Source organism: Xenopus laevis, chromosome 1L (genome assembly GCF_017654675.1).
Source record: "Xenopus laevis strain J_2021 chromosome 1L, Xenopus_laevis_v10.1, whole genome shotgun sequence".
NCBI lineage: Eukaryota > Metazoa > Chordata > Amphibia > Anura > Pipidae > Xenopus > Xenopus laevis.
The window spans coordinates 146,284,231-146,310,748 of NC_054371.1; the positions used below are offsets into that span (position 1 = coordinate 146,284,231).

The window sequence follows — 26,518 nt, forward strand, 5'->3', positions numbered from 1 at the left end:
TGTGAATGATGTATACTCTTCTGTAATGTGCTGTGGAGTATGTCGCTTCTGTATAAGTAATTATAATAAATAATAACACAGAGCTGAAATAAAATCAGTGATGTCCTGTCTGTGACCTTCAGAGATAAATGGAATGCTGAATATTGTTATTCACCATGTCAGGCCGCAGACATTACAGCCCTTGCTATGAATGCCGAGTTATTTATTACACAGTATTATGACATATAAATTCTAATGATTTAACTAGGCTTCTTCCTGGTTGTAGACACCAGGCTTGTTCTGCATCTTTTAGTTAGTAGCCTTGTTGTAGCTACTGCTCTGACTGATTTGTCAAACATGGCTTGGTGGGTTAGAAGAGGCTGCAGAGATGATTGGGAGAGTAAAAAAGGGTGGAGTGTGTTAGCGTTTGGCTCTTTATACAGAATTGAGTACTGCTGACGGAGTACAACAGTTAATTCTTGTCTGAGGAGCTTACAATCTAATCCGGTGATGGAAGAAATTCATTTCTGTTCTTCAGCTTTGTCTTTCGGTATAATTAAGCAAGAGCTGCACCTGCTGCGGGTAGAATAGCGCTAATTGTCATTTAGAATGGATTTCTTGCAATTAGAGTCCCTCAGCCTAATGTCCATAGCACCCCGAAATTGCGCATCCCCCATCGCCGGGGTCTCTGTGGTGAGACTTGTAGCACGTGCTCCCCTGAGACCATTCTCGCCCAAATCTCCCTGAGCAGTTTGTCTCCCGCTTCTCCGTGTGTCTCCTCCTCCTGTACCTGTCACACTGCAGCTCCTTCCATCTCCCCCTCCCAGCCAGTGGTGCCTCCCCAGCTCTTCCCCCGCCTCTCCCCTCCTTTCCCAGGCATTGTGAGCACCGCTCTGCTGCTGTGGCTAGTGCTGCTGCTTGGTGGCACAACGTTGGATAGCACAAGAAGACCTTGCATTGTGGATAATAGCCGCCTGTGCTGGCAAATCGCATAGTATCCCTGGGCAGCGTGACTCCCGCCCTGCCCTCAGCCGACCTGCCTGGTAAGCTGAGCTCCTCTTTCTTATTGCCTTTCCTCATTGCTAGGGATCGGTAGACAGTCTCATGTGGCAGGAACCGAGGCCGGGCTTCCCTCTAGCTCTCCCCAAGGTGGGTTTCTCGCTGTCTGGACTCAGCTGCAGGCTGCAGCGCTTTTTTTTTTTTTGGGGAGGGGGGGATTATGGCAGTCAGATTTAACCAAACAGTGGAGTTTCTCATTGTGTTCTACTCACAGAGCAGCCTGGGCTCGCCTTGCATTAGTACACTGGCTGCAGTCAGTTGTTGCACATACATGAACACGATCTCATAAGCCGAAAATATAGATATTGTAATCGTGCCCCCCCTTAAGATATAAAATGAACCGGCCCCGGTAGTTAAGGGTTTGGAACAGCTAGTCGGCATTTGTGTATTTCTGCTCCCCTTTTATTTAGGACATATATGCAAGGTGCATGCTGCAGTGTAACACTCAAACCACCATTTACCCCTGGCACCAGGTCTGGACTGGGGGTCAAAATAGGCCCTGGCATTCCAAGTACAAAGAGGCCCAAACAGGTCCCACCAGCCCAATAGTGACTTTCAATGGCACCTGATAGCAGCCCCTCTGGCATTTGCTAGAACACACAAATTGCCAGTCTGGGCCTGCCTGGCACATGCTTTTCCCTGCAAGTGTCCAACATTGGGGTGGAGGGATGTTGAACTACAAGTACCAGCATACTCTTGACAGCTAGCAGGTGCACTTCAGCAATTAAAAATCAAATGTCTGGTTGGTTTCTAACATGTTTGTGTCAGTAACACAGGTGTCTCTGTCAGGATCACTCACCCACTCTTGATGGGCAGCACAACCCTGTTGGAGAATAAGTGAATTCCACTCCATTCATTATAGACAAATAGTCATTTTATTGGTATCAGATCCAGCCAACATTTGCTCCCAACTGTACCTTTTCACTAAAACCCCTCTGCAAAGTTCCTGGTTATGGGCTATATGGTTCCTTATAATCCTGGGTTTAACTTAGAGCTTTCATTCAGGATCACTAACCAGAGGGCAAGGTCATTTATGCGTTGACATCTTGTACTTTGCCTTCACTATGGGCCCCTTATTGCTTTGAAGCCCAGTTGCCAGCGAAGATCATCATAAGAAAAAACTAATGCTGTTTAATTGTGAGCTGACATTAACCCATGTCCTGTGCAAAATCTGCTCTTTTATTTCAATTATATTTCTTGTTGTTTTTAAGAGCAATTCATCACATGGTTACATTTCGAGTCTAGGGCATTAAAGGGTTAATAGAATAGACCAAAAGCCTCCCCCCATGCAAAAACAGATGTGCTTAAGGAGTAAATCAATCTGTGTGTGGTAATGCTATGCTTGAATATGAAATTAGTGTCACCAGTGCAATGTCACATTTTTGCTTTCTTTATTTGTTAGGTCAGGTGAGTGAACCCTTCTGAAAAAAAAATCTTTGACTCTCCAGTTCTTTTTGGTGAAATTTGCTCCATAATTGTAATTTGTGCTGGATTCTATGTTATGCTGAATAGCTTCTGTAGCAATGCCAGACGTGTGTGGTTCTTATTCACTCTCTTGTATGGGATACTTCTCTGTAATTATTTCTGCACTAGAAGGAAGCGACTCTCCCACACATTAAAGCAAGAGAGATGTTGTTTAGTTCCAAATAACAAATCACTCAGCTGGAACAGTTCCCCTTTAAGTGATATGCTTTAATTACTTTTGTGTTTGTGTGTGTGACAATGTTACAAACCTAATAAGATCTTCACATATCAGTAGACTTAAAACAAGGCTCCATTCTGCAGCATTTGTATTATTCCACTCCTTATTCAGTTAAATCAGGAACTACCAACTTGTTTTTGATAGTGGGTCACTCCACGCACAATTTCCACACTAAAGGGGGTTATATACTAAACTGTGAATGCAAAAATCCCTAATTTTTTTATAAAATTGGACTTTTAAAAAATCACGAGTTTTTCAGAATTTATTAAACCCCTAGGATGAAAAAGTCAGAATCAGAAAATCCGGCATCTCAGACCCGTCGAGGTTGCATATAAGTCAATGGGAGAAGTCCCAGTGATTTTTTGATGTGTGCTTGGTTTCGTGCAGTACCCTGAAGTTTTCGGAGTTTTCCGGCAAAAAGGCATAAGAAATCTGAGTCTGAAAATTCCAAAAAGAAATCTCAAAAATCAGATTTTCCCTGCAAAGCAAATTTTTCAGGAAAATGTAAAAATAAATAAGTTTAAAAAACCCGAGCCGATTTGATTGGAGTTTGTAGCAGAAAAGGTTGAGATAAAATCAGACTTTGATAAATAACCCCCTAACAAACCGTCACATTACCATTTTGCATGTTAGTGTGAGAAAAGGCATGGTAACTAAACCCTGAGCAATACAAATACATTGGCTCCAGTGTTTACTTGCCCAGGAGCATTAGCATCTGAGGAGAGTGCTGACAGCAGCTCCACATTGGGTAAATATTGACTCAGATAAATAGTATCTTGCCCTGAGTGCGTTGCCTCTCATGGTCCTTCTGTTAAGGTGGCCATACATGGAGAGATCCGCTTGTTTGGCGATGTCGCCAAAGGAGCGGATCTCCCTCTATGTCCACCTTGAGGTGGGCAATATCGGGCTGATCCGATCGTGGGCCCTAGGGCCCAATGATCGGATCCTAACGGTGCCAAACGGGCGGTCGGATCGCGGGACCGCATCAACGAATAGATGTGGCCGTGATCCGACAGGATTTTTTGTCCCATCCGATCGAGATCTGGCCGACTTTCGGGCAGATCTCGATCGGTGAAGCCCGTCGGGGGGCCCCATACACGGGCCAATAAGCTGCTGACACGGTCTGTCGGCAGCTTTTATCGGCCCGTGTATGGCCACCTTAAGATACTGTATGTATTATTGGCAATCCTTAATGGCTTGTGGCACAGTGTGTTGCTTACGCTGGTGTAAATAAAATGGTATATGCTGCCTCGTACTTTGTGTAGTATGCATTTTCATGCCAGAATTTGCTAAATTTTTCTCCACTGGCATAACCACACCATATGCCTCTAGTTTTATTTCTGAATTTAGCTTTTTACCCCTAGAAATGCCAAATGTTCTAGGAATCAGATCTGTTTGTTCTAAGGACTCATTTAAAAGGGCATAGATGCAAATTTGCAGCACTTAGTGTCCATTCAGTAAGCACTTGCACCCAGGCCTTGCATTTTCTGCAACCTTGTCCTGCACCCTCACTAATTTCTGAATGATGCAACGTTTGGGGGGCGGGGATACCTATGCCCCTCTCCCAGGTCACACCTCATGCATACAGCACTGCTGAATATGGGCAGCACTGTATTCAGTCAAAAAGTGGCCTTAGCCCATAGGCAGTGAAGTTTGAAGAGGGTGCAAAGTGCCACTAGTTTTTGCACTTTGCACCCTACCTCACTGAAAGTAATTGGGCCCTATAGTTTTTGAAAAGGGGAGCTTATCGTACATAGGCATTAAACATATCATATATAGTGGGTGTTTCACTAGTGCAATTTTCATATGGCCCAGGGCCCCATGCCTATTAAGAAACGCACTTTATAATTAAAAAAATGTAATCATAATTTTTGTAAATGAAAAAATGCACAACCGTGTCTTCTGAACTACAGCTGTTAGCCATTTGCTGTCATAAGGATGCTATCATTTGCATGCTGTAGTTATAGTTCTTAAACAGCTGTAGCATAACAGGTTACACTCCCAACAAATCCTCTGTCTCATTATTTGCACAAGTTTAAAGTGTATATCCACATTCAAGACATGAACAGATGCTTTTTCAGGTACAATGAGTCCCAGCTCTATGGGCACAAGAATGAAAGGGCTTTCCCGAGGTAATAATATATGTTTAACCACTTGGCTGCCCCTACTCCCAACATAGACATTCTAGGTAAATCCAAACTAGGGCATAAATAAAATAATCCATAATACAATAGGAAGAACAAGCTTCAAAAGTAAGAGAGCCTTTCCAAATAAATGTCTGTCACTCTGACATATAACAAAAAATAAGGGAAGTGAATGTCCCTTAGCAAACATTATATAAAGTGCTGACTTGTCTCACCAAAAATCTATGAGAAACAAAGCCTGAGCATGTGATCATTGCTAGTTTTCTACACTGATGCTGATCATAATAGGACCAGACTACATTTGGAAAAAAAATGGCTTTGGACAATAAATTGCTAAGACTTCTATTACCCCAAGAAATAATATTTATTTTAAGTATATGTCTTCTCTAGGAAATATGGGTTTATGATGGACGCATACTGGATATTACATTTTATTGTGCACTATTTAGGGGTGTGTTCTTCAATATGTATAATCATTCCTTTTTCTTCTCTCCACAACTGTAGGGAATATCAAAATGCCTGGAATATCCAGCTATTGGACTTTGTGGTGATGCCTTCAAGGTGCATAAAGGAGTTAGCCTGGTAGCTCTGATACACCATGACTGTTTTCAGGCAAGACAATGTGGAGGATTATTATGATATAGGAGAAGAGCTTGGAAGGTATGTATAATGATTAAATGCTAATGTGGTTTAATAGTGCTGCTGATGAGATGTAGGGTGAAATTGTGCATGAACTCTCTCAAGATGGTTCTAACAGCAGTGTGAGCATTCTACTAAGAGCCAGAGCGGTGTTTGCTTTGAAAAGGCAATTTGCTGTGATTGTTTAATGTGTTTTCCTTAGCTTTTGCCCTCAAAATATTTTATGAATTTAGTAGCATTGCTGCCTTGCAGCACTGGGGTTCTATGTTAGATTCCATGGAACAATCTGCAATGAGTTGCATAGGTTTGCTCTGGTTACAATGGATTCCTCCCATACCCAAAAAACATTTCGGCAGCTTAATTTGTTTCTGATACATCTGATCACAGTGTGTCTGACTGGCATAGGGATTTAGATTGTAAGCTCCACTGAGGCAGGGAGTGACATGAATGATATATATTTTGTGTGCCAGCACTAATATATAAATATATATGTGTGTGTGTGAAGGATACTAATAATATGGTACAGGTATGGGACCTGTTATCCAGAATACTTGGGACCTGGGGTTTTCCAGATAACTGATCTTTATACCTTAATTTGGATCTTTATACCTTAAGTCTACTAGAAAATCATGTAAACATTAAATAAACCCCATAGACTATTTCTGCTTCCAATAAGGATTAATTATATCTTAGTTTGGATCAATTACAAGGTACTGATTTATTATTACAGAGAAAAAAACAAATCTTTTAAAAATTTGGATTATTTGGATAAAATAGAGTCTGTGGGAGATGGCCTTTCGGTAATTTGGTGCTTTCTGGATAATGAGTCCCCATATTTGTAAAAGCTTCTGCTCTGTTTCACGCTGTCTTTAATAAGTCTTGGCAGGCTAAACCTTGTGAACCTTTAGCCCTAACTTTCTTTTTTTTCCTAATTAGTGAATGAAATTGCAAAAAAATAAATTGTGAAATTTCCTATGAACTCCTTTTATAATATAAATAGTTGGAAACGCTCAATAAATGTGAAGTAATGTGTTAATCATTTAGTTAGCATCACCGCTATGGGATAAGTTATCGGTAATTCTTTTTGAACTATGGTATCTAAATAAATGCAGAGGTCAAGCCCTGAATAACAATAGCCCTAGGTTAGCTTGTTCTACTATGCTCTGAGAGGTGGAAATTATATCTGGAACAGATATGCCTCTTCCCTGTGAGTTTTGTTCACTGACTACAAGGCAGAAAAACCCTGAGCCTAAGTGGCCTGACATTATGGAAATCAGAGTGAATTCTGTCTGGAATTCAGTGCTGTCATCTTCACTTTGGCTGTGCAGTGAAAGTTATTTTGAAATTAAATGAAACATTTGGCCTGCTTTTTTGGCCTGAACTCACACTTTACACTGAGACCTGACAGGTTATTATTGGCTTAATGCTCTTGTTGTGTCTATTAGTCTGTAGACTGTATACAAATGAGTAAATCTGTCCTTACATTCTGCTTTTCTTTGTCTTTTACCAAGAATGTTTCTCTAGCTGTTGTCAGTGAAATGTTAGGTAGATTCTTGCCAAAAATATTATTTTTCCTATACCTTGTTTGTACTGCTACAATAAGGGTCATATTTGTTATTCTGTGTAAAACCAAATTCATCTAAAAAATGAAAAATTATGTAAAAAGCTGTGTAAAATAAATGGCAAATTTGTCAAGGTGTGTGTGATTTTGTGCCACGTGAACGCCAGATTTGCCAACGTTATTTTACATTGATTCCGGTGGAAGTCACTCTAAGAAAAAATAAGTAAAAATGTTATGCTGTTTTTTTTTACAATGTGAAGGCTGGCGATGTGTGGTTTATTATCCCGCTGTTTTTTTACGCCACATAATAAATCTGCCCCTGAATGTCTAACTGATGTGCTTTCCTACATTGTGTCACAATCATCGCTAATTTATGTTGCAGTTTACTGTAACTGGACTAAAAAGCGGTTCTCTACCCAAAAACATTTTTGTGTGTGCAGTGAAAGATAAATGTAATTCTTAACTTCCAGATATATTTTCAAGAAACATTTTTAAAGGTTTATTTGAAGTTAACATTGTAAATGCTATTAAAGCAATTTACATCATATGCTTTATATTCTCTGCACTCCTTGCTCTGACTTTTGAAGCTATGTTGCCAGCCAGCTGGTTAAAAGACCTAGAAGAGAACGTACTCCATTGCTTCAATAAATCAGAAACAGAAATAGAGAGGCAAATACTGCTTACAACTCTATTTAAATTTACAAATAATATTAAAACCCATTCAATATTTTAAATGAATGTACAGGTGTGGTATCCGTTATCCAGAACGCTCTGAAATATGGAAAGGCCATCCCCCATAGACTCAATTATTATAGAATAATCCACATTTTGAAAATGATTTCCTTTTTCTCTGTAATAATAAAAGAGTACCTTGTACTTGATCCAAACTAAGATATAATTAATCCTTGTTGGAAGCAAAACCAGTCTATTGGGTTTATTTCCTGTTTACATGATTTTCTAGCAGGGATACACCGAATCTAGGATTTGGCTCAGGATTCAGCCAGGTTTCTGCCTTTTTCAGCAGGATTCGGTCGAATCCTTCTGCCTGGCTGAACCGAATCAGAATCCTAATTTGCATATGCAAATTAGACTTTTTGTCACAAAACAAGGAAGTAACATTTTTTTTCCCTTCCCACCCCTAATTTGCATATGCAAATAAGGATTTGGATTCAGTTCGTTATTTCACTGAATCTTTTGCGAAGGATTCAGGGGTTCGGCCGAATCCAAAATAGTGGATTCGGTGCATTCCTATTTTCAGGTAGACTTAATATATGAATAAAATTACAGAAAAATACAATATCCGGAAAACCCAAGGTCTCAAGAATTTTGGCTGGATAATAGATCCCATACATGTACAGTATATTGAAAAGTTGTTTTCTTTCATTTAGGGAAAAACCTATATTTTTTTGGTAAAAATTAGTGATGAGCGAACTTTTTTGCCATGTTTCACAGCAGAAATGACGGCCATAGTCTCCAATGGGAAAGAAAAATTGTCCCATAGACTTCAATGCATTTTGGTGAATTTTCAAACTAGTGAAAACACCTTTAAAGGGAATGTATTACATCTTTGGAAGTACACAGTAGTCTTTATTCTCCCTTTAGACCTGCTTCTGAGTTTTGTCAGCCAATTATGAGATGTGGGGGGGGGGGGAGATTTTTCCCTCCCCATATGTAATAAAACTCTAAAAAAGGAGCAGTAACCCATAAGATGATTTCTGCTGATTGGTTGCTATATAGCAAAGTTTGCACCTTTTAGAACATTTCCCCTTAATTTATGTGTGCATTTATAAACAGATGAGGGTAAAATGTTACTTTCTTGTATTAGTTCTTGTATCCCTATTTTATGAAGAATTCCATGTTAGTGTTTACAATAAAACTTAAAAGAAATGTATACATTCCATTTTTTAGGGTAATGTTTGCATGAGCATTTTGATCATTGCCATTCACTATGGTGACCAAAATGATGTTCCTTGCCAGCAGCTGTTTCCTATTCCTTTGAAAAGGAAATGCCCAGTGGTACAAAATAATGGTATGAAGTCTTTAAAACTTGGCATAATGCTGGGTGTAATATACCTAGCTCAATTGTCCTTAAGTGTATATTAATATCATGCTCTACAAAAAGCTAATTGGTGTTATTATAATGTTGGGTAATGTATTTTACAAGAGATTAACACTAAAAATTATGCCTTCATGTTACTCTACTCTAGACCTGGAGAAACCTTTTGAAGTTATTGTGAATAATTCAGGTTTTATTCCTCGTTTCTAGCATGAAATTTTGTATAACTAGTGGTGTTTTTATTTTACTTTTTTTTAGTTTAACCCCTTTTTACTCCACATATTACACTTACAGTGGTGTGAAAAACTATTTGCCCCCTTCCTGATTGCTTATTCTTTTGCATGTTTGTCACACAAAATGTTTCTGATCATCAAACACATTTAACTATTAGTCAAAGATAACACAAGTAAACACAAAATGCAGTTTTTAAATGAGGGTTTTTATCATTTAGGGAGAAAAGAAATCCAAACCTGTGTGAAAAAGTAATTGCCCCCTGAACCTAATAACTGGTTGGGCCACCCTTAGCAGCAATAACTGCAATCAAGCGTTTGCGATAACTTGCAACGAGTCTTTTACAGCGCTCTGGAGGAATTTTGGCCCACTCATCTTTGCAGAATTGTTGTAATTCAGCTTTATTTGAGGGTTTTCTAGCATGAACCGCCTTTTTAAGGTCATGCCACAACATCTCAATAGGATTCAGGTCAGGACTTTGAATAGGCCACTCCAAAGTCTTCATTTTGTTTTTCTTCAGCCATTCAGAGGTGGATTTGCTGGTGTGTTTTGGGTCATTGTCCTGTTGCAGCACCCAAGATCGCTTCAGCTTGAGTTGACGAACAGATGGCCGAACATTCTCCTTCAGGATTTTTTGGTAGACAGTAGAATTCATTGTTCCATCTATCACAGCAAGTCTTCCAGGTCCTGAAGCAGCAAAACAACCCCAGACCATCACACTACCACCACCATATTTTACTGTTGGTATGATGTTCTTTTTCTGAAATGCTGTGTTACTTTTACGCCAGATGTAACGGGACGCGCACCTTCCAAAAAGTTTAACTTTTGTCTCGTCGGTCCACAAGGTATTTTCCCAAAAGTCTTGGCAATCATTGAGATGTTTTTTAGCAAAATTGAGACGAGCCTTAATGTTCTTTTTGCTTAAAAGTGGTTTGCGGCTTGGAAATCTGCCATGCAGGCCGTTTTTGCCCAGTCTCTTTCTTATGGTGGAGTCGTGAACACTGACCTTAATTGAGGCAAGTGAGGCCTACAGTTCTTTAGATGTTGTCCTGGGGTCTTTTGTGGCCTCTCGGATGAGTTGTCTCTGCGCTCTTGGGGTAATTTTGGTCGGCCGGCCACTCCTGGGAAGGTTCACCACTGTTCCATGTTTTTGCCATTTGTGGATATTGGCTCTCACTGTGGTTCGCTGGAGTCCCAAAGCTTTAGAAATGGCTTTATAACCTTTGAAATTGAACTCAGGTGTGATAAACCACAGTTGTTATTTTTTAACAAGGGGGGCAATCACTTTTTCACACAGGCCCATGTAGATTTGGAGTTTTTTTTTCTCCCTTAATAACGTAAACCTTCATTTAAAAACTGCATTTTGTGTTCAATTATGTTATCTTTGACTAATAGTTAACGGTTTAACCATCCATGTTATTAAGACAAATGCTGATTGGCTGGATTTGGGAATTTACTAACCTATTTGGCTGATCACATAAGTTGCCATGAAACAGGCAAATCTGCATGGCTTTAAAATCAGTCCATTTATTTTGCAATCATTTATTACCAGTATAAGGGCTATTTATTGCTATTTATAAGGGCTATTATAAAACATTCTATTTACATTATGCAAATATTACTGCTTGGTAACACTATGCAGACATTCTATCATTTCTGCTGATGATGTGGTCACTGCAAACACAGTTTTTAAAGAATTTATGTTGCATATGTGATTTTATTTAAAATTATTTTACATTGCCAGATGCTTGAGAATAACAGCAACACTATGCAATTAAATGCAAATACAAAAGTCTCCATGTCCAGCATTGACTGTTAAATATTTTATATATATTTAGAAACAAAGACAAAGTAAATCCCATTTAAGAGGTTGTATTTTCTTTATAATGGAAATTGGCTAATAAGGACAGACAAAAACACAGACCTATAGTTTATCCCTATTTAAAACATTGTTTAATACTGAAATTAGATCATATCGGTGGAGCTCTCTTACAGCTGTCTGGGAAACAAAAGATGCTGGAGATCCCAGCATAGCAGAATAATACTATAGCATCCCACAAGTAGAAGTACTGCTAGATTAGATGTGACATATTTAGGCTTTTGTGCTGGAGGTTCAGATTGTCTGAATAACCTATGGGTAGGCAAAAAAAAAAGTCTTTGTGTGTCACTGAAAGGTTGTTTAATAAACCTTATTTCCGAATTTCCAATTTTATTTATTTTTTTAAGAAGTCCTGTGAGTGGAATAATATGTTTTCTTTATTTATGTTCCTGTTCAGGACAGACACCAGACCATCATGTTTTGTTTATGGTGTGCATTGACTTTAATTTATATTATAAATGTATACTAGCTAAATAATACAAATACTAGCTAAATAATAAAAAAATATTACAACATATAGCAATAAGATATTCTGAACAGCCTTATTCAACTGCATATCCATTTTTATACTTGATGGTGGGAGCAATAATTCTAGCTGCTACATGACTAAGAAAAGGATTGTCACAAAAAGTGCATTTGTTCTTATCTAAAAGAGGTATGAAAATCAAAGTAAATTAATAAATAACTATATTATGAATAAAAGCTTTCCATTTGCGGAGTCCCTAAAGAAATATGCACAGTAAGTCACAGTAAGTGGGTGAAAATAGGCACTGCAAAAATAATTCATAAGTTTAACCTTTGCAGGTCATAGAATTTTATAGCCAATTTAGTGCTGTAGGGGTAATTAGCCACTATACCTCATGTTTAGGGCTATATATATATATATATATATATATATATATATATATATATATATATATATATATATATATATATATATATATATATATATATATATATATATATATATATATATATATATATATATATATATATATATATATATATACAGATGCAGCCACTTTGGTTTGTCTATTTGACACAGAATAACTAAACACAGATATCCCATTTATCTCATTTAACACAGAAAACTGCATCACAACATCCCATCTAATTAAAGCATTCACCATTGTGAACAATGGTGCTTTGGTATGCTAATGGAAAGGTTAAATGCATTAAATGAGTTAAGATGACTTTAGATAGCACAGTTTATTCAATTAACCCTGAGTCATGACGCATTTAACTCACAAATCAAAGTGGCTTCATCTGTATGATGAAATTCAAAAAGTTGGTTAAGTGAAGGAGACCAAGGGACCTTCGAAATCTCCTGGAGGACCACATATGGCCTGCTGACATGACATCAAGCTGTAGAATTGAATATGTGTTGTGTATAAACAGATGTAAAGACTCAGATGTGAAAACCAAAAAGATATTTGAAAAAAAGTTACAATTTTATTTAAAAGCTTTATGGAAGCTCTAAAATCAGATAAAGGACATAGTCCCCTTGCAATCCCCTTACTTTATGACTGCAAGTTGGCACATAAATACTTATCACTGTAGTTTTACCTGCTGGCAGAGTGGCACAGAGACATTAATCGCCTCATAATGCCGCCTCAGCAGAAAATGATTAAAGGGCAATGTCACCTACTCATTCATGTGCAGGAACTTTCTCTGTAACATAAAAAAAAGTTACAGCTGGTCCCTCTGGCAGTCAAGAAAGTTGATGGTGCCATATTAAAATGGCTTGAGCTACAAAAATGGAACATTGTGCAATAGACAGCACGATTTTTGTCACAAAAGCAACATTTTTTTCAAAATATTTGTGCCCATTTTGAAGTTTTAAAGATTTGAGCTTATCTGTCACCTTTTACACATACAAGGTTTGTCTGGTACTTTGTACTTAACACCTGCTTATGGCAGGTATTTAATAAGGACAGAGTTCCCAGTTTGTTGGGTTCTGCATATTATCCAGAGGTACACCTAAGGGTTTATTTATTAAGTTTCAAGTTTGAGTTGATTTTTTGGTCAAAACTCAAATTTTTGGGTTAAAACAAAACTAATTTTTCATGTTTTTTTTTTAAAAAAACTTGAATTATTCGAGATGTATTCTACTTTGACCCTGGAAATAGCTCAATCCGAAAATACACCATCTAAAACCTGTCAAGGTCATGTAGCAGTCAAGGTCCCTTGAATCATTTGGAGATGTTGGTAGCCTACGTGATTTTTTTTAGAGGGTTTTGACCAAAAACTAATAATTAGAGCGATTCCAGTTTGCAGTATCAAGATTTTTCCATTCAAGTTGTGAAGTTGTGAGTTTATTCGAGTTCATTCAAGGTATAAAAAAATCTCTAACATTTGGCCTTTGATAAATAAGCCCTGTAAAGTTTGGGTGCAGATTTCACTTGTGGTAGGTGCAAGATCTAAGTTTATGGTGTTGTAAGGGTAAGCTTACCATTTCCTTAATAGAGAAGGAAATGGTTAATCAGTGGGAGGGGGGATTGTTAAACACGCAGCCGGTGATTATAATTGCTTATTACAGTCTCCTGGCCAGTGCTCCCCTTAACCAAAGACATGCCATCCCAGGGTGCAATTATGGCATCTTCCTGCCTTTCCCAGGGATCCCTTACAGCTGGTCTGTGGGCATGCTCAGTAGAATAAAATTATAATGGAGAATAACGAACATTTAATCTACTGTGCATGTGTGTAGCCCATGGCCACAGCAAAGATCCCAGGAAAGGAAAAAATATGGCAGTATGGCACTCATTAGAATGCTGCCCCAAGCTGTGTGTTTCTCAGCAAAGACGAGCTTCGGCCTGGGGTCTATTCTGAACTAAGCCACTATAATCACTGGGGGATGCCCAAATTAACACTTTCCTTGTCCACAGGTATTGATTGATAGATAGATTGTCTAAACTACTCAATGTCTATAGTAAACTGTGCAAAGCCTCATGTATTAATAACGCAGTGTAATGATTTTCTGCATATGTGAAGCATGCGCTTATGAGTGTACCGAATGTAAAACACCATATTGAATGCATGTGGTGCAGCGAAAGACTGACCTTGGCACCAAAATGTTTGGCCTCCACTGTTTTCTGTGGAGGAGCAGTAGCTGACAAAAAACTCTACCAAAGCCATTACTGTGTAATAAAATTGTGACTGATTTATTGGAATGAAGCCTCTGGGAAAATGATTGTAAAGGCTTGTCAGGCAACATTAGATGCAAGAATATCATTTGTTTACGTGTTAAATCAACATATTTTGTTAACATAGATATGTGAATAACGACAAAATCCACTCTGGGTAACACTAAGCTTCTGTACACTACACAGATCTATAACTCAAAGGGAAATGACCTGCAGGACATGTTCTTCCTGCTATGGATGAAACTGTATTTTATAACATTTTATATGTTATAACATTTCTACAGTTTGACTGTTTTATCTTTACTGCTGAGTACAGAAGATATTGTGAAAATGATTGCTGTCACATTGGGACAATCTGTTTCTACGTGGTCACACTGAGACAGTCTGTATGTGGTCAAGAGCAACTTCCACTTCTGTAGAAGAGAGAATTTGCTTTCCCTAGCATGTAGCTTTTTCCTGAGGGTACGTAGTATCCTTTATTCTGTCCAGTGTTAATCAAGCTAGATTTATATTAATTGAAATGGCTTAATTGCAGATAGCATTCATTGTCTACAGCGTGGTATGAATTTTATATATAAATCATGTTGTATTTGTCAGGTCACAGGTCCGTGTCTCTTCTTAAACTAATTTTGTCAAACCTGATTTTTTTTTTCCCCCTCTTGATTTTATGTAACTCCGTTCCAAAAATAAGCTACTTTCTCGCAAAGCGATGAGAACTAATAACAGCTCTTGCCTTCTCTCTAGAGTTTAATTATACCAGAAGACATGATGGTTTAAATTGCTATCACATTGTGTTTGGCAGCAGAACTTTCCCATTTAAAGTAAAAGAGGCTTTTTTCCTGTGGTTAGCAGCGAAATGGTTGAGTAAAAAGGAATAACACGTTGAAAGGTTTCACCTTGTATCTCCTCTGCAGATTTATCAAATAATCTGTGGCTGTCGCATTTACTAAAGACAGAATAGCAAGTTTATTTTCATGTCCGCAACCAATGCTTTGACAGTATTGTGGTATTTTTATATTTATTGCTCTGTTACCTTTTGCTTTACATGGAAGCATAATAAAATGCAATTAAGCTCATGTGGTGTAGGTATTGAATAGCTTTTATTTGTGCAGTACACTCCTTTAGGGCTCATTCTCACTGTTATAATTGTGCCGTCTTAGCAGAACCGAAAGACTAGATAATTAAGGCAAATAACTGTTTAGCACCACTCTGTGCCTGTATTAAAAAAAATTGTAAAATGGCACTCGGATGCCCTCGATATATAGCAACTGCGCATAAGGTGTATAGGACCTACCGTGGCCAGGTCTGCAATTGTCTGTAACAAAAAAACAAAAACATTTGTTCTTGCCCAAATATTGAGCTTAATTGGAATCCTAACATGTATAATACATTTTGCATTCAGGTGTCTTACATTATTTAAAATGCAGATTTTGCATGCATAAAGCAATATTGGAATTGGATCACATCGCAGTACAAGGAGGCCATCAAGGGCGTATGGCCACCTTAAATGTCCATGGTCCAGTTGTTGAAAATGAATGCTAAAGAAGCACATAAATGATGGTTTTGTCAGTCATTATTATGCCCACAGTGCACAATGTTAGTTATTATAGATCTTAGTTTCTAAAAAAGTTTTTTTTTTTTTTCATTTTCTCTATTTATACCACGCCAGCGAGGTATATTGATTTAAAGATGAGTACTTTTCTTGGTCTAGCTGGGAGTTAAACACAATGAGCTGCACAGCTGCTGTTTAACTCATAATAAAGGGGTTGGAATAAGGCTCAGTATGTGACGTGTATAAAGTCATTTAGGCAGTGGTACTGCAATATAATTATTGTTTCTTCCTCTTTTAAAATACACATCTGTCAAAACAGTTTGTAAGTTTTACTTTTCTTCCTTCTGCCAAAATGCTAGGAAGTCATGAGCTCAATGCTTTTTTTCCTTACCTGTCACATTGCTCAAAGGCAGAGCTGTGGAGTTGGAAGCAATTTTGGGTATCTGGAGTTGGATTCACCAAAAAAGTTCTGACTCCTAAAACTTTAAATACAAGCACTGAAAATAATCAAATCACATTTAAGAGTTTCTATAAAGAAGGATATGGCAGAAGCAATTCTGTTTTTTAGAACAATATTTTAGTTAATGTTGGATTGTATTTAACAGCTATTCTACAGCGATATGCCAGGTTCAATTAATATATGTTATTTTAGGTTTTCCAATTGTTTTTGTTTCATGTAGTTTGACTTTAGTTTGAATTACCAAAGGATGCTGTTTATGTTTTTGATCTTTGGCGGTGATAAAATGCCTTGTATGTTATGTACTTAACATGGAAAAATACATTAGTATATTAAAGGAACAGCAACACCAAAATATGAAAACTTTTTAAAGTAATTAACATATAATATACTGTTAGCATGCACTGGTAAAAGTTGTGTGTTTGCACAGGTTACATAACAGATGATTGGACAAAGCTTATCTGTTATGTGCTATGTAACATGTGCCTCCTTTTTTCCAGCAGCTTGAAGAGCTGGCCCCATGGCTACACAGCAGCTTGTTTATTTAAACTATAGTAGACTTTCTGAAGCAAACTTGCTAGTTTTACCAGTGCAAAGCAACAGTACATTATATTTTAATTACTAACTTTCAGTTTTTGGTGCTACTGTTCCATTAAAAACGTTGGAAGTACCATAAAACGGGGAGTCAGATTTGAAGGATTTATGTACCAACTCCACAGTCCTGACCACCTTGTTACAGTATTCAGTTGAAGTACAGGGACTGCTTATCAAAAAAGTAGTCTACACTCAGCTGCCTTTTCTACTGTTTTTCTGAGACAAAACTGAAACAAAGAGAATTGCAAAAATTACCCAATTATGTGGAAACACTCCCACCATATTTTACCTCCTTCCGATCCTTGTGTAAGATAGGCATGACTGAAAGGGTGTCAAGACTGGGGAAAAACAGGTAGTAAAAGTAGGCTAGGGGAAGTTGAAGGGAAAGAAATAGGTAGAAGTATAGGAAAGTGGAGCACAAAATCTTTATAAACAAGCAAAGCATGCCAACATAAATTCTGAGGTAACCCCATTTACAGCTTTATTACACAAGAACAAAGGTTCTTGACATCCACTTTCTGCTGTGCATGCCAAGCACTTTCTACACCTTTACACTTTTGAGTGCAAGGTGCGCAATACAGGGTTCATGCATACAATGGAGCCCTGGAATTAACACCTGCCTTAGCATGTTATGCCTACACACGCAGCTAGCTTGCACCCAGTGAATTGCACATTAACAGCATTAGGGCACAAATTGACTAACTAAAACTAGCACTGCAACTTGTTCATGGTTGATTTAAGTGGGCACTGTTATGCAGGAATTCTACTGAAAAAACACAGCCTATATTGGTTTTTTTTTTAATGGCTAGTCCACACGAGGAGATTTGGGGAGATTTTGTAGCCTGGCGACTAATCGCCTCGTCTTTTGAGCGACTATCTCCCCGAACTGCCTCAGCATTTTTCCCCATAGGCTACAATGAAAAGTCGCCTGTGCTAATGCACACACGGCAATGCGCTTTCAATAGTCGCCCCGAAGTTGCCTCCTCGTGTGGTCTATTTTTGTGCCTTTTTCAAGCTATCTCTTTGTATCTGCATTGATAAATAGATAACACGTGGATAAGTGAAAGTTGAGACACAGAGTCTCCCCCTAGACTTTAAAAGATAATATAGCTTAGGAACAGCTAATACTTTTCCTACAATGTGTGTAGCAATCCTTAACCTGTGTTTGTAGGAAGATATAATTATGGCGATTTAGAACTCGTAGCTGTGCTCTGCCTGTAAGAAGACACTGAACCAATAAGTACTACGTTTCTTTGTTTTCAGTGCTTCATTAGCAGTGATCATATGTATTTTACCTAGACTGACTCTTCAACTATCAGTTGAGTTAATAATGTACCAGGAAAGAAGCTTGGGTAAGGCTTATTGACAAAGGTTAACTAACATAGCATCAACATATTTTAGACATGATATGATAAAGGAATGAGGAAATGTATTCTGAGTTTTTATGTGATTAAATCAGTGGGATATGATTCTTATAATAATGCCTCAAAATCTGCAATATTTTCTGAAATCTAAAAATTATAAAGATTTCTTTCAGTAGTTTCAGAGTCTATTGTTTGCAAAACCCCTCAAAGGTTTTTTAAGCATGTTTCACCAGAACCAGCTTCAAATTATATATGGCTAAAACCAAGCCATAACCAGTTCTCACCAGAAAAAAAAAATAATGTATATAGTAAATAAAGTACACCCTCTTATAAAATATAAGGATATTATAAGTTACAGAGTAGTTCCATGACCATGTTTTTATACAGGTCATGGAACTCCCGGGGTGACTTCTAATATCCTCATAATTTGCAACAGGGTGGTACTTTATTTATTATAATACACAAGTTTCAGTGAGTCATGTGGCTGAAATGACATCACAAAGCTCTGATTATAACTGATGACATCACTAAGCATTGTTTATAAGGAGATATATATATATATATATATATATATATATATATATATATATATATATATATATATGTATATGTATCAGTTTAGAATAATTACAGAATCTCCCCCCCCCCCGAGCTGCATTAGAAAGTCACAAGGTGAAAAATTAAACTTTGAAATTGGATATTAGAAAAACAGTCACAACTATATATAATATAAAGCAATTTAAAAAAAAGTGTGGGAAGGTGAACAACCCCTTTAATACATACATGGTACTTTTTTAGATAACCGTAAATAAGATGTGCTTATTTCTCTTTTTATCCCTGGCATGTATGGCAGTTGCTAAAAGCATCACCTTTGTCTTCCATCATTACACAACCCATGATGTCAGGGGAGCATTAACTGTAGTTTGGGTAATTGTTTTTTTGCTATGAAAGCTGATTCTTTATTTGATATGTCAGTGGGCAGGTGGGGCATGTTATTTTAATTTTTTCTTTTACATCATTTGAGTTTTTAGCTGCATATTATGTGGATATACAGCCTTCCTGTTATATCCCTACTCCTTTAATTTGAGCATATTTATGCAATTGGATCTAATTTTGAACAAAAACAAGATGCAGCAATTTAGTGCTCTTATTGAATTTGAATTACAGCTAATTCTGCTGCTCTTTAGACTTGAATGACAGATAATTCTACTTTTGACTGGTCACATCAGACTTTGTTTGCTGCGAGGAGCAAAGTCTGCAGTCAAGTTTATATGCTTCACCTGATCTAGAAATATATGAAATAAATACATGAATGGAAACTTAGCAAAAAAAAAAGGAAGTTACTACTATCCAAAAACATTACATATAAAATCAGATAATGTTTTCTTACTTAAAAGGAGAACTTTAGAGTTTAACATCAAGGAATGTTAAAAAAAAAAAAAAAAAAAGCACCAGTAGAGCATGGGTGCACCTTACATATCATTATGGGGTATATGTATCAAAGAGTGAAGTTAGAGGTTGTCACAGTCCTCTAGAGTGAAATTACACCATTCTCCATTCATTTCTATTCGTATTTATCAAAGGATGAGCTTTCACTTTCACCTGTTAAATATTCTTTTAAAAATACCATGAAATGAAGAGATGCAGTATTTCACTATAGCGGACTGTGGCGACCTCTAACTGCACTCTTTGATAAATATACCCCTATGATCCTTACAAATCTATTTTTAAAGAAATGGCTTGGCTGATGTGTGCATATGCCTAAATATATATTCCATAGTAAATAATATACCCCTATTGTAAAATATAAGACGTTCCATAACAGTGTATGTCATGGTACTCCTGGGTGTCTTCTAATAGCCTCATATTCTACAACAGGGGTGCATTATTTGTCATAATGTAACATCACTGAGCACCAATTGTAACTGAAGATATCACTAAGCACCGATTATACAGATATTGGTTACAGGACATTCATGGCTCTTTTGTATTTTAAATATTTAATGAATTGTCAGTGTCCCTTTTGCACTTTTATTATGATCTAAGCCAGAGTTGGGTGTCCATGTCTTAAAACACCCTGTGATGTGACCTTCCTTTTTTTCCAGACTTGTGTGTGTCTGTGGCTTCTCTATGGTTTTGAAAAATAGTGAACTTAAACTACTGGCGTATGCAGCAGAGCTCTTGGATCTTGTGTGTTGCAAAAGGGTGTTTTTCATGACAAGCTAGTTAAAGCGATAGTAACTTCACTCAGGAAAATAAATGTTTACACCTATATCTGTCCACTGCAAATACATTATTTATTGGCATTAGCAATCCTGTTTTATATGAAGAAAAGAAATTCAACATAGAGGAATGAACAGAGCAATGAATGACCCTTTACCACTGAACACCACTTAAAGAAGACGTTTACCTTTTGGAACATCTTTTCATATTGTTCTTATTGTCCCAATTGCCAAAATAAGTACATGCTGCTTACCAGCCGAAAGACTAGCAGGGGAATGTAATAAAAGTCGCAAAGAGCAAAACAATTCGCACCAATAAGACTAAAAATCCACATCTCGCAATGTAATATTGTTCCTTAAACTGTTATTGCATTGTGAATTTTAATTGCGCATTGCGAATTTTAATTGCGCACTCATAAGAAGTGCTTGAAGGTGTCGTAATCTTTTGGAGCAAACATAACGACTTTTTCAGTAAGAAGTTTTATTACATTGACAGCGCATTGGTGCAAACTATAAAATTCGCAAACGGTCTTTCACTGTCGGAAGTGGTTGCTAAACAGTTTCCGGGCTCGCAAAAGCTATATTAAATTCGCACAAAGCAAAATTTGTTCGCGCAAAGGCATAACTTTTCGCATTGCGAATATTTTTTCCGTTAGCGATTTTTATTACATTCCCCCGTAGGTGCTCCTGGGAATCCCCCATCTCTTCCTCACTTATTCTCATACTATGAAGTGCCTGGTGACAGACTACCTATTAAAACAAATAGGCTGCACAACCAGGTTGGGAGCCGCTCTGCTGGCTGAAAATTGCCAGTGAACAATGTGTATAAGTACTGTTTTATTCTATAGTGTATCTGCTATCTGCAATGTATCTCTGTGCCCTACTGCAACCTGAATGGCTACATAGTATCGTTATGGGAACCCTTATTTGGGATGCAGTTCTTTAGAAAGCTTCAAGTTATTGGAAGGTCAAATTAAAGTAAATAATAACTGATCATTTTCTAAACTGTTTTCCTTTTCCTCTAGTAAAACTGTTCCAGCTACTTGAGCCTAAGCTGTATAAATCTGTATTGGTGGAAAAACAATCGTATTGGGTTTATTTAACGTTTTAATTTTTTTTTTGTAGCCTTCCGGTATGGTAAATCCTGTTAGCTAAAGATCCCTTATGCAGAAAAACCCAGGTCCCAAGCATTCTAGATAATAGATCCTGTACCTGTAATTTATTATATATATATATATATATATATATATATATATATATATATATATATATATATATATATATATATATATATATATATATATATTGTACACTATTAGAAATTCTGAAACAGACGCAAAGTTTTTCCTAGTGGGTGTAACTGTGCAGTCGATTTAAAGGCATACGGAAACACTTTTTTGCGTGTGTGATACTGGGCCTTTTACAGACAGTTAATTGTATGTGGCAGATGATCGATTCATACGATTTTCGGACCATGTGTGGAGTGTTCCACACACTCCACACACATTCTGGGAAGTGATTTAAACTCCCTGTCATAAGATATAGTACTCATAGAAAATACATTTGAGTGTGTCACGTATTGTTACAAATGTTGGAAAAACCTACTGTGCTTAGAGTTCAGCACTTTTAGTATTTTCCTGAACCATAGTTAATGAGTCACCAGTAGCCATAATAAGCAATAGTGCTTCTCCATCAAATGGAGTGCAGAGTGATAAAGTTATTATGTAATGTTCTGATTTTAATTTGTTAAATAGGAATAGTCTTAATTAGCACCCAATACTTTTTAAAGCCCTTGGAGCAATATTTCACAATCGCTTATTACTGGAGCATAGCAGCAGTTTCTTCCAGTCCGGCAAGACAAGAAATGTAACATACCTAATGACATTAGCTTCTTCCAAAGTATGAAATGCAAAATGAAAATTAAAATATGTTGTGTACTGAACACATGTATCTGTGAATACAAACCCCTGTTTTTGCAGAGTCACACGCATGTGTTGTGATATATCACCGTATGTTTTTGGAGGATTGTGTGAGACGCTGTCCAGTTTCACTTTGCGCTGTTCCTTTTTGTAGCCTCACCATTTACCAGATCTAAGTGTAAGGGCACTAAAAGTAGTGCGTTCTGCCTCATTTGTCTCAAGACCCATAGGGGTTTTTCCATTTTACAGAATGGTACCGCCCAGTTATGTTCAAAAGGCAACAATTAAATTAATCTGTACCAGCATTTCCCTTTTGTTTCATGAGCCGGAATAAATGTCATTTGAAATGCAGTTGGCTTCTAAAAATGCCACATAAATGAAATACATGACATGTTGTTTTAGGCAAAGTTTGTCGACATAATCAATTTAATTATGGGAAAGTCTTCTTAGTAAACAAACCCTAGACAAGGCAGGTGTTGGTTTCACTTACTGGTAAGCTGATCCTGCTTATCAAAATAGAAATATTGTTGTGTTTTGGGTCACAGTCTGGGGCACGTATTTTGTTAAGTGCTTTGCATGTAGCTACACCCAACATTAGGCAAAAGAATAGTATGATCATTGTACATATTTTGTTTAGGGTCTTATGCACCATCCACACACTCGCATCACTTGCTTTGGTCTGCTTTCATCTTCTTTAGAATCAGTTTTGTTAAATAACAGAAGAAACTGGTTTGTGATTGGATGAGACCAACATTTTTCAGTGTTACTGAACTAGATTATTTTTACATATTGCTTTTACAAATGTCCTGACGATTTAAGCGATGCTGGTAAGAAATAGAGGTAATAAGAGCTGTATAAACAAACCCCTGCCTTAACTCAGCTTCAGTCTTTGCTAGGAGGAGTAGCTCATTATACAGAGAGCTTATCCATTTTATTATCTTCTCGTTCATATATTGGAAAGAGACAGAAGTTAGTAAGTGTTTTCAATTTCTTGTTAAGAGCAATAATTAACAAACAACTTAGATATTTCTATATTAAAGCAATTGCTAAAAATCATTATGTTTGAGTTTATGTATGAAAAGTGGGTACAGACACAGTTAAACTCCATTGAAGCCTATGATTAAGGCAGTTGCTCCCGAAACGCGCCAGGTGATGTTGGTTTGTGACCATTTTCAATAAACCACCTTTTTCTTTTTACCGGAGAGCCGCATTTCCATCCTTTTGCACAATAAATATTGAATTGTGAATAGGAATTAAGGAAGGCCAATGTTAAGGGTTATGTGGTATGTTTAAATAGACAAACAGGCTGGAAAGTCCTTAACATTTTTCAAATAATTTTGTAAGATTAAACATATTCTATTGAGAACAAGTCTTGCTATTGCATCATACACCTTAGTAAATGGAAGGAATGTGCCTTAAATGTTACCTTTTATGCTACTTTATAGAAAATTTCCCCTAAAACCCTATTAGTACTGCTCACCTGTTCGTCTTCCTGCTGGCTGCCCTCTCCCAGAACTTTTCACTGTAGGATAACCTGACAAGAAATTGTAGGAATCTTTCCCATGCGAAGACATTGAAATCATGCATCATACCGTTGCTTTTAGTAAAGCGCCGCTGATGTGTTGGACCTTATATATCACCTCCATGTATTTTTTTTTTTAGACTGATTTGACTGTCCTTGTGTGGCAGTATATTATTATTTATCAGAATACATAATATTTTTCTCTTTTCAGTCTAAATTTTATAAGGGGTAATCCTCTCTGCAGTTGTTTTGGTGTTATCACTGGATGTTTCGGAAACAAACTAAATGAGAACTATGCACATTTTATAGAAGCAGGAAAGTTTGTAATTGGCCATCTGACAGTATAAACAGTTTTCCTTGATTTACAATAGAGATGTTGGTCTGTACGCCACTTCCACACACCTTTGTCTATGTAGATTTGAAACAGTGGAATTATGGCCATATATTTCATATTTTCAGCTAAAAAATGTTGATTAATTGTCAAAATCATTGATTAACTTTTCACATTTTGTTTTGTTGCATCCTTTACTACCACCCCAATTATCAGGTTTAAAAGACTGTCCTAGGATTCAATGAGATACCATCCAGTCTGTCCAAAAGTGCAAGTGAGAACAGCCAAATCACACAGTAGTTTAACATGGCACACGTGATTTAAAAATGCAACTTTGGTCCATTTCAGGCCATCTTTAAGCATGTTTACTGGCAAAGGGGGTTTTGAATTAAACTTGCCAAAACGCGCTCTATCGGACAATAACCAGTACAGACAGAATTCATCCTTTACTGTACTGTATTTTCGAATTCAAGCTTTTTGCAGCTTCGGGGCATAATCAAACTTGAAAAAAACAACAAAACATTTTTTATCCCAAAATACTGAAACTACCCTCGAAAAACTCATTTTTCGGGAAAGACACAACTCGACCTTTGATAAATAACCCCCTAAGTGTTTGCATGATTTATACAGAAAAACAAAATAAGTTGTCTATTTTCTATTACCAAACACTTGATTAAAAGGTTGCAGTTAATCTGAATTCCAAGCTGAAATTGGAACACCATTGCTGCTCTCTAACTGGCAATCCCCCCCCAATGTTAACTATAAAATGGCAGAAAAAAAGGCTGTGTCACAGTATTGATTTGGTATAATGTTATTTTGATGTCAGACCACACTGAGCTATAGTTTGCATTTGCAAATGCTTTTGTCTTCAGAAAGTGGTTTCTTGAATTCTTCAGAGACCACAGAGGGTAAAAACTGTTGTTGGTAATAGTTGCTAGCTTGATGCTTAAGCTTCATAATGAGCTTGTTGGTCTGGGAACCTTGTTATGCTTTATCGATCCTGTTTGTGACTCTTTTTTTAATTAATATTAGATTGTGCATCCTACACAGGCTTTGACGTCAATATGGTGCCTTTTTGCAAACGCAGGTTACCTGATGACAGTTTGTATGACTCCCTGGTATTTTCTGTTTCCTAGATAAGCAAAATCAACAAATGGTGGGGCAGCCAGCTCAGCCAACAGTATCTCTTCTCACAGGCGTTCAAAGATTCCACTTCCACCTCCTGCCTGGCACGCCATCAGGCTTCAATTTATTGTATCCATTTGTCACACAAAGTTGAAAGTTACAAGTTCTGTTATCTCCAGACTTCTCATGGCTATAGAAATGATGTTATAAATCCTGGCCACAATAGCAAATTGAGAGTGTTATATGTCACCTAAATGCTCCCTCATGTTAATGGGCAAAATGTCATAGATAAAATATTTTTGTGGCATCTCCTTTTTGTAGAACTCTTTAACGCCTAAAATATTTTGAACATTTCTCTACTTTGAAAATATGATTTATCACTGGTTTTATATATCCCTTCGCACACCATTTTATCTTCTCCAGCACAGTAACTGGGGCTCCATTACTGGCAAAACACTAAGCTTTGTTATTTGATTTGTGTGCCATTTTTTTCACTGTTATTTGTGAAAAGGTTTTTATAATACTTCGATGGAAGTTGTTACCTAAAATCTGACATCTTGTTTGAATCAGTAGTGCTTATGGTCTTCTGCTGCACAAAAACAAAGATGGAAGTCAAAGGCCAAATTATATGGAATGAACTGTTGTTCCTTTGGTGTCATGGGTAGTCTGGAAGCCAGGTCAGATTAGTGCTACGAGCACTGCACACAAAAGTAGTCCTATATAAATAAAATATATATCACATGTTCCACCGTGTCGAGTTTATTTTTCCGCACTTTGCAAATTAATGTTTCGATCCCCATGCATCACTTAGCACAGGGTGTTACCAGAAATGCTGTTTGCACTTTGTTATTGGTTTCTTCCTCATTCTCGCAGGTGTCTAGAGTTATTTATATTTGCTAAACAGTGGGAGTTTTAGCTCCCCAGGGGAATTACAGTGTTCATGCCACTTTGATAGCTGCATACCCACACAGTAATCAACAGAGGATGTCACCTATAGCATTTTGTTTTGAGAGGACACATTCTCATCCCAATTTAAACT

General features: G+C 37.1%; 1 protein-coding gene across 1 annotated transcript in view; it reads left to right on the forward strand.

The window, feature by feature from the left end:
- Positions 1-771: 771 nt before the first annotated feature.
- The window catches only part of dapk1.L (death associated protein kinase 1 L homeolog), a gene marked incomplete at its 5' end in the record, with an annotated part of 89,303 nt that continues 63,556 nt past the window's right edge, over positions 772-26,518 (forward strand). The window contains 2 exon segments of the mRNA NM_001093258.1: positions 772-1,022; positions 5,389-5,544. Coding sequence (NP_001086727.1) covers positions 5,483-5,544 — 62 coding nt within the window.